The sequence below is a fragment of the Sciurus carolinensis genome, chromosome 2 (assembly GCF_902686445.1).
Source record: "Sciurus carolinensis chromosome 2, mSciCar1.2, whole genome shotgun sequence".
In the NCBI taxonomy this organism is placed as follows: domain Eukaryota; kingdom Metazoa; phylum Chordata; class Mammalia; order Rodentia; family Sciuridae; genus Sciurus; species Sciurus carolinensis.
Window position 1 is genome coordinate 174320396 of NC_062214.1, and position 9470 is coordinate 174329865.

Here is a 9470-nt window from a genome sequence, read left to right on the forward strand (position 1 = left end):
ATTGTCAAAGTCACAACTAAGTTACCAGCAGCCAGATCAAAAAAGTGAATATTATCAGAAAGAACCCCAAATCTCCCCATACTAATTCTAGTCACTGTCCTTTCCCTCCCACACCCTACCTTCCGAAGTCTAATAACAGTTTAGGTTGAAGGAGTGTTGTTAACACTTACTCTGAGGAGTTCTGGCGGTTTCTTTAATGAGCTTAGGTAAAGAAGAAAGAAGCAGGAGTACAAACAGTTATCTTTTGACTTTATTTCCCTTTCTTTAATATGTGCAGCTAAGCATGGTTGAATTAGGTCAAAGCTCTTGGGAGTTTGTACCCAAGTACCTTGTTGATGGAAAAATGGAAGCACGATTGTGCACACGTTTCTCTTTGGCTGAGGAACACAATTTCATAGTGCCACTTTCTTTTCTACCTGTTCCTGGCTTCAAGGGGAATTATCTCCTCTATGTTCAGACAGAAGTAACTTTGATGCTTTGTCATCTATGTTAATTTATTATTAAATCAACATGCTGATTTTAGACTCATTCTCTGGATCTACATAGGGTATGAGAAATGAACTATTTACTTTACCCATTTATTCAGAATTATTTATTTCAGCTTTCAGAATTGACTACTCATGGAATATATAACTTAAAATTAACTCTTTTTCCATATAGGGAGGAGTGATCAATAAAAAGTGATTTGGGGACTGGGGATATAGCTCAGTTGGTAAAGTGCTTGCCTTGCAAGCACAAGGCCCTGGATTCAAACCCCAGCACCGCAAAAAAAAAAAAAAAAAAAAAAAAAAAAAGTGATTTGGATGGAATTTTCTAGACCACTAGCTTTATATTGTAAATCTCACCTTATAACATTTTTTTGCATTCTAAGAAAACTTCCTAGGATTCCAGTCAAATTTTTATTTTCATGTTTAAGGTAAATCAACTCTTAAGCTTTGGCTTAATACATGTTAAGAGAAACATGTATTTGTATACATGTGCTATGGAAATTGCCAGATTGAGGACCTGCTGAATAGGAAAATCTGTCCATTTGACTGTTGTCTTACTGCCTTGCTACCTAGGTTCTCTTAGATTTGAGGTTCCAGTTTTAAGACTATTAAGCCATGAGACTTGATCCCCAGCTGGGATTGCCAATTAGGAGTTCATCTTATGTAATTTTATTAGATTCCTTCTTGTATGTTTTATACTTTGGCTTTTTTTTTTTTTGGTACCAGGGATTGTACTCAGGAGCACTCCTGACCCTGTTTAAGGACCAGGACTTTTATGTAAAGTTTCACCTTTACATAAACCTTTTGAACATCTAAGGTCTTATTGACCATGAATCATTAATTAACATCCCCAGCCCTTTTGTATTTTATTTAGAGACAGGATCTCAACAAGTTGCTTGGTGACTTGCTAAGTTGCTGAGGCTGGCTTTGAACTCATGATCCTCTTGCCTCAGCCTCCCTAGCAGCTGGGATTACAGGCTTATGGCACTGCACCCAGCTATTTTTTAACATCGTGGTAAAACATATATAAAATTTACTATTTTAACCACTTTTAAGTATTCTGTTGGCCATTTGATTTTTAGAATTTTTATTCTTTTTCTTTTTTTTTCCCGAGATGTTGGGGTGGAACTCGGGGACTCATTCATACTAAGAAAGTGCTCTATACTGAACCATTACCCCCAGCTCACTGGAATTTTCATTCTTATCAGTTCTAATCAGTACATACCTGACAAGGTATGTGCTTTGTGCTGATGTTGATAGATCATCAGAAAATTTTGAAAGAAGTGTAAATATGGATCTTGTTCTCAGGCTTGCTGTTCTTAATCTCAAGGAGATAAAGCCTCATTAGGAAAATGAGATATATTTACACCAGTTAATTAATGATTCATGGTCAGTAAGACCTTAGATGTTCAAAAGGTTTATGTAAAGGTGAAACTTTACATAAAAGTCCTGGTCCTTAAACAGGGTCAGGATCTGTCTAGATTAAGAGAAAGGTGGAGTGGGAAACAGTGGTGAACTAAAATAGCATCTTAGCTAGCTACTGCAGAAGTCTATCCTCTTTCAGAGAATCTTTTTTTTCCCTAGATTTTAAGTTCTCAGTCTATTGTTTTTAAAAATAAGCTAAATGTTCAGATGAGGGGACATAATATTGGTACATAATTCATATTTTTAAAAATCTCAGAAACCAACTTATTTAACTTGTGATAGAGACAGAATTAAAAATCCAGATATATAGTGGATGAAGGGTTAAACTTCCTATTAAAATTCTATGCAAATATCTGTGTTCATGCAGCATTAAACTTTTCAATATATTATCACTTGGGAGTAGGTATTTCATTAGTGAATTTAGAACAATTGCAGTTATCATTTTCTTGAAAAATAATTGTATAAAAATCAGCATGTGATAATAAAACATAGTTATTGAAATTAATCTTGAATGTCTGCTACTCTGAGGTCAGGTAAAAATGTTTAGAGTGGTGTGCATTGTGGGTAAAGAGTGAGTTTTGATTAATTTCTGAATACTCTTATGCCAACACTCGGTGACATGTGGTGCCCACTTTGTTAGTATATGTCTATAACGGGTCATGAATTTCATCTGGGTTGAACATAATGCCTTTCTTATAATAAGAAGTACAAAGTTAAAAGCACATTTTCTCTTCTTTCTGCAGGCAGCCAAATGTACATTGGGGACCACCATGTTCACGTGACATCAAGAGGAAACGGAAACCCGTGGCTGCAGCATCTCTGTCTAGCCCCAGTGCAGGTGATTATATGTAGTTACCAGCTATTGAGCACTTACTGTGTTTCAGGCACTAAATTATATGGTTCATAAACCTTTTTGTGTAATCTTTACAATAAGATAGGTTATTTTATTCCCATTTTACTTAGGAAAACAGATTGAGAAGTAATCTGCCTAGTTCTCTCTAAGCCCAAAGTCTGTGCCTTTCATCATGTCACATGGCTTTCTAGATTTTGAAACCTTATATTCCACTATTAGCAATCTTCAGTCATCTGACTTTTGTTCACAGGCAGGAAATTGGGTTCAAGTTAATGAAAATTCATTTGGGGTGGCAGTTTGGTAAGTAGTCAGGGAATCATGTGGTTCCATTTACTTTCTTATATGGTGTGCAGTGTGATACATTCTTGCTATCTTTATGTATAATAGAGTGGTAGTATTTTACAGGTCATGACATTTTTAATAAAAAAACAATTTTTCAAGTTAAAACTTATTAGTTTTCTGTTCAAAACTAATATTACTTGGTAGGAGCCAAAATACTGGTTGTATTTGTTGGGAGGTAATGACCAAGAGAGGATACCAAAAAACCTGGGGTGCTGGAAATGCAACATATCATGAACCAGGTAGGGGTTACATGGTATTTAAATATCTGCATAATTTCTGTAAAGATTATTGAACTAGACACTTAAGATTTATATATTTTACTGCATGCACGTTGTCAAAAATATTGGATCTTAAGCTACTTGGGAGACTGAGGTGGAAAGATTGCAAGTTTAAGGCCAGTCTGGGCAATTTAGTGGTACCCTATCTCAAAATAAAGTTTAACAGAAGGGCTGGGAATGTAGCTCAGTGGTAGAGCATTGCCTACCATATGCAGGGACCTGGGTTCAAGCCCAGTATTGTTAAAAAATATACATTGGATATTGGGCACATCATAAATTGCTTTATTTTCCTTAGAAAATACAGGTTGAACACCCCTAATCCAAAAATATGAAATCTGAACTGCTCCAAAATCTGAGACATTTTTGAGCATTGACATGATATGCCTTAAATGGAATATTCTACACCCAATCTCATATGACAGGTTGTAGTCAAAATGCAGACCCAGTAAAAATATTGTATGAAATTACTTTTAGGCTATGCATATAATGTGTTTATGAAACAAAAATGAATTTTGCTATTGGGACTTGGGTTCCATCCTCAAGATATCACTATTAATATGCAAATGTTCCAAAAATATGGGGGGGGGGCACCCAAATCTGAAACAACTGGTCCTGAGCATTTTTATTAAGGGTTATTCAGCCTGTGCCATATATTATACAGGTCAGCACAGTTGACAGCTAAATAAAGAGTAAAGTCCAGGCAGGTATGAAACTCTACCCTTTACTTTGTGAGTTTCAGCATACTCTTGAATCATCTTCTTTGAGCTTCTGTTTGAGATGATTGCCTCTTGCTGGTTCGTATAGGATAATCTTAATCACAGGTTTAATGATTATGATGAATTTATGTAGTGCTTTTCATATGGCCATATGGCCAAGGCCCTTCACTGAATACTTTGCATGTATTATTTCCTTAAACTTTGCAGCAGCTTTATAAGGTAGATGCTATTTTTATTCTCATTTATACATGAAAAAACTGAGACTTAAATCACTTCTGCAAGTTCACATGATTAATAAATTAGAGTCTAGGACCTGCAGAGCCGCACTCTACACACTGCAGATGTTTTGCTTTTTGTGGAGAGTAGAATTGGTTCCATACTGTGACCCTACATCAAAACTCGGGTCCTCATCCAGTCTCTGGTATTCAAAGTATTAAAACAAAGCTTCCTTTCTTGTCCTTTTTTCCTCCTTAATATCAACTTCTGTTTTTAGTTTTTAATTCTTTATAAAAAGAGAACCATTGGGAGTAGTTTAAAATGCTTATTCCATATTCAAATCAGGAAATATATTGGGGGGAGTTAAACAAGACTTTAGCGTTAAACATTTCCCCTACAGAACCAAACTGCTCTCCTCTCACTTGTTGACTAAGCCCTGCTTCACTGAGCATTTTCTTTTTTTTTTCTACCCACAACCTGAGTGCCCCATGGAGGTGAAGGACATAGCCCGAGCCTGCGCCATCAGTCAGTAGAACAAATGGGCTTGCTCTGCCCAACATCGGGCCATCTCGGATTCCACCTCTTTTATAGAAATGAGTGATGAAGAGAGGTGCGTCCTGCTTTGCCGCTGTATTAATACACATCAGGGGCCAGCTCCTGGCACTAAATCACGCTCCTGCATACATCTGTTATCGGACTCTTCACCAGTGTGATGAACAAGACTGCAGATAGAGGCTTCCTTGTGTCATTCTTTATAGGATTTTCCTAAAAGAATAAATAGCTCAGATCTCTGCCAACACTCTCCCCTGTCATTGTGATGAATTCAGCTTCTTTCTTAAACATGCAGCCACAAATCTTTTCCCTTTCCTCCCTCCCCCACTGGTAGAAAGTTTTGAGTTGAAATTGAATTTAAAGATATTAATAAGGCTATAGAGGTAAAAAGCAGGAAGGAACAGTGAGTCTTTCTTGTCTTTTTATCTAATAATAACAAAGGGCCAAGAAAAGACCCCTCTCATAGTGCTCTTCAGTAGACCCTTCTTGAAAGGGCAGCACCTTTATTTTCTTCTCTTACATCTTCCCTCACCTTTATTGCATGCAGGTGTCTAGTACACAGAGTCACACCCTGGACTTTAGTGAGTAAGCATGCAAACCTGCTTCCAGGACTGATACTCCAGGACAGGGATTGCCCAGCAAGTCTCCATCTCATGCTAAAGTGAACTCCTGAATATCCTCTTAAAAATATACTTGGAAAAGACAAAAAAATGATTATTTTCTCCTAAATTTGAGATTAAGTAGCTAAGGAACATAACTCAGATGAAAACCAGGCTTCATTTCCTTGAAATGATTTTCTTTATCAGAGTAGTACATCAGAGCTACTGGCATGCAAATTCCAGTTTTTCACAAAGTAAACACATGGCCCCCCCGCCCCCCTCATTTTCCAGTGCTAGGAGAGGAAGAGAATTAAGGTATTGCTTAATGAGTGCAGAGCTGCCATTTGAGACGATGAAAAATTTCTGGTGGCGATGGTGTGAAATGAACGTAATGCTACTGAACTCTGCTTAAAAATGGTTAAGACAGCTGAGCGCAGTGGTACATGCCTGTTATCCCAGCAGCTTTGGAGGCTGAGGCAGGAGGATTGTGAGTTCAAAGCCAGCCTCAGCAAAATAGAGGCCCTAAGCAACTTAGTGAGACCCTGTCTCTAAATAAAATACAAAATAGGACTAGGTTTGTGGATCAGTGGTCGAGTGCCCCTGAGTTCAATTCCAGTACCCCCTACCTAAAAAAATAGTTGAGACAGTAAATTTTATCAATATTTTATCATAATAAAGAAATGTCATAGTGCTGGGGATGTAGCTCAGTGGTAGAGCTCTGGCCTAGCTTGGGTGAGATCCTGAATTTAATCCCCACCACCGCAAAATATTTTAAATTAAAATTTTCAGAAGGAACACATACACACACACACACACACACACACACACACAATGCACCAATTTTTTTGAGGGTTGAGTGTTTAACTGTGGTTTGGTGACCATGTAGAAAGGATAGGTACAGTTTTATGAATTTTTTCTGTTAAATATGAATATGTATGCATGGATTTGTGTGAGTGTGTATGTGAGAGAGAGAGAGATTTAAAATGTCAGATGTATTTCTTGCTGCTGTGGTTAAGATTACAAAACATTTGAAACAGCCCATTGCTTTTAAAAACTTTTGTGTATGTGCTATGGCATAATAGTTTTCAAGATGGTTTTGTATTTGTTAACCATAGTAAAAAATTTGTGTTTGAATATATTTGCGGTGTACGTGTAAATCTGAAATAAATTCTGGGTATGCTCTGATATTTTCTCTTTTTTCACTGAGGAAAAAAGGAATACTGATCATGACCCATTAAATTAATTTTGTGATCCACATTTGGAAATTGCTATTCTAGGTTAGATTACATTTCTGGGAGTCGGATTATTGGATGACAGGGTAAAATTTAAACTTTACTGTGTTTTGCTATATGTGTATACTCATTTTCAATAGAGTGAGTGGTGATGACGGTAGTTCATACTACTCTATTCAGAGACTTGGAAATGTGAAGAAAATAGTTGTCATAGTAGGAGGTGGGGAAATGCTATTGGCATTCAGTGGATAGGATTCAGAATGCTGAATGTTCTAAAACAGCCAGCACAACCAAGCATAAGCAATGCTTATTCTGTCCAGAATGTCTTTAGTAACTTTGTTGAAAAGCACTGTGTCTGATTGTGTTATTTTTATGTCATTTTCCTTGTTATATAGTATTTTTTGGGGACACTGTCACATTGGCAGCCTGGGGTGTGGCATAAAGAGTATAAGGTGTAGATCTAGAATCTGTTGCTACTTCAGCAGCTTTGTTGCATCCCTGAACAAGTTATTTGGTCTGTCCATGCCTCCGTTTCTTGATTCAGAAATTGGAGGTAATCATATCTACTTCTGAGAGTTTGCATTAAGAAATCAGGTCACAAGTGTTAAAGTATTTAGTGGTACAGTGCCTGGCACCTAAGTGCTCAGTAAGTGATATTTCCTACATTATGAATCTGTATTGCTGGAATTTATTAATTTGTTCAGTTGAACCCTTTTTTTTTTTTTTTTTTTTTTTTTGTAGATTTTATTTGCCTTTTGGTTTCCATAAAGAATAAAGAGCCAGGTAGCTTGGCACATGCCTTAATCTCAGCTACTTGAAAGGCTGAAGCAGAAGGATCACAAGATTGAGACCAGCCTCAGCAACTTAGGCTGTGTCTCAAAATGAATGAATGCATGCGTGAGTGAGTGAGTGAGTGAGTGAGTGAAGAAGAAACCTATGGGCCACTTGGTTAATAGGACATGGAATGTAAGGATTCAAAAAATTTTATTTCCAAGTGTCTCTCATTCTAATTTCTCATTCTGATTTGTCTCCCCTTGATTGTTTTCCTCATTGCTTTTATTGTTGCAACCAGTTCACTTGGATTCGATGGAGCCAGCCACACCTGCAGCACAAGCCCAGAAGTCCTCACACTCTGAGTGGTTGGTCAGGACCTCTGCCACAGAGAAAGCCACTGACTCAATTACAGCTACATTTTTTAAAATGCCACAAGAAAAGAGTCCTGGATGCAGCTAGAGAGCACTGTTTACCCACCTGGAGCTGACTTGGTGTTGAAAGAAGCGACAGACTTCGTATCGTGTAGTCCTTCCCAGTCCTTTTATCACTGGGACGGGCTCCTCTTCACACAGCGGCAGACTCTTAGAAAATCATGTTGTGGGAATCTTTTTATTAAGCTAGTAAAGTATTGAGGCAACAATTTTAAAAGGAAAAAAAAAAAAAAAAAGGTCATCCTGTGCTGTATCTGTTACGTTATTGCTGTCCCACCATTTACCTGCAGCTCTGTTTACAGAGCTGTTGCCTATTTGCAGGTATGTCTTTGTTCTTGAAAAACTAGTAACTGCTTTTGCATACCTTTTTGTGAAGAGCTTTTAGTATCACTTGATGAAGTCCCAAATTTGCAGCCAGTTCCACATTCCTGAATGGAATTGTGTTTGAAGGAGATAAGGCCTGCGTTGAGCCAGGTCTTGATTCATTTAGAGTGCCAATAAGCTATATCCACCAAGTTCTCAAAAGAGACACCAGCAGTGTGGCCGTTGGGAACTTCTTCAGTTTTTCTGCAGATGATCTAATGGGATCACCAGCAGCTGCATGGTACTTCACCTTATCTTCAAAGTTCATGTTTTAGTGAAAGAGGACATATTTATACTTACAGATTGGTATAATGAGAAAGATGGTTTAGGTATACAGCAAACTTAAAATAGTCATGGATTATGTCTACTTCATGTTACAGTGTAAACCTTTATGTCCTAAGTGGGACTTGATTGTTAGTGTTAAAAGTTGGTAACTTGCAGCAGAAATTTATACTCTATTATAATTATGGCTTCTTGGGGCCATGCTTTGGTAAGAAGACGTGTCTTTTTGACTTGCCTTTATAGTTGGCGTGTTTATGTCGGCTCAGCTTCGTGCAAAGGTAGATATACAGTCGTGCCTGAAGTTGGATGCTACTTTGTCAAAGTGAGGAATAAGTAACTGCCTGGAGCTGCTGGAGAAAGGCACACTTTCTCAAAAAGTATTATCAAGAGCGTCATTCAGGGGCCTGGTTGACAGAAGGGCTCTTTTTTTGTACAAATTGAGTGCTTTTACTCTGAAATGCATGGAAACTGTTTCCATGCTCCCTGCTCTGGTCACATAGGAGAGGAACATCCACCCCAGCACCTGGATATTTTCTGTCTTATAGAGGTGCTGAGTGGAACAGTACCACCTTGCCCAAAGTGTGATTCTCTCTTCCTCCCATGCAGAATGTAATTAATGGTGGGTTGTTTTATTGTGTTTCTTTTAAAAAGTGTTGTTTTTATCATGGAAACTCCAGAATTTCTTGGTGGATGGGTAGGAATCTGGTTGGAAAGGGGAACTTGGAGATCAGTTTATAGAGCACTTTATGTAAGACCGAGAACATGTCAGTTAACCATAACAAGGAAAACAGTGGAGGGAGGGGCCCATGGAATGGGAGGGGGTAATGCTGAAGTCAGCCAGCACCCTTGGGAACATCCCTGGCTCTCAGGCAGGAATGAGTATACTGACAGGGAGTCCAAGACTATACTCAAGAAATAC

General features: G+C 37.9%; 1 protein-coding gene across 6 annotated transcripts in view; it reads left to right on the forward strand.

The window, feature by feature from the left end:
* Gpatch2l (G-patch domain containing 2 like) overlaps nt 1-8155 on the forward strand; it is a 47563-nt gene extending 39408 nt beyond the window's left edge. For 4 of the 6 annotated variants that reach the window (XM_047538284.1, XM_047538269.1, XM_047538292.1 and 1 more), the window contains 2 exons: nt 2657-2751; nt 7774-8155. In XM_047538284.1, coding sequence (XP_047394240.1) covers nt 2657-2751; nt 7774-7934 — 256 coding nt within the window. In that variant the 3' untranslated portion in view covers nt 7935-8155. Of the gene's footprint in view, nt 1-2656; nt 2766-3016; nt 3361-7773 lie in introns of those variants that run through there. The other 2 variants (XM_047538297.1, XM_047538298.1) reach the window with 2 other exon arrangements.
* The last annotated feature ends 1315 nt before the right edge of the window (nt 8156-9470 follow it).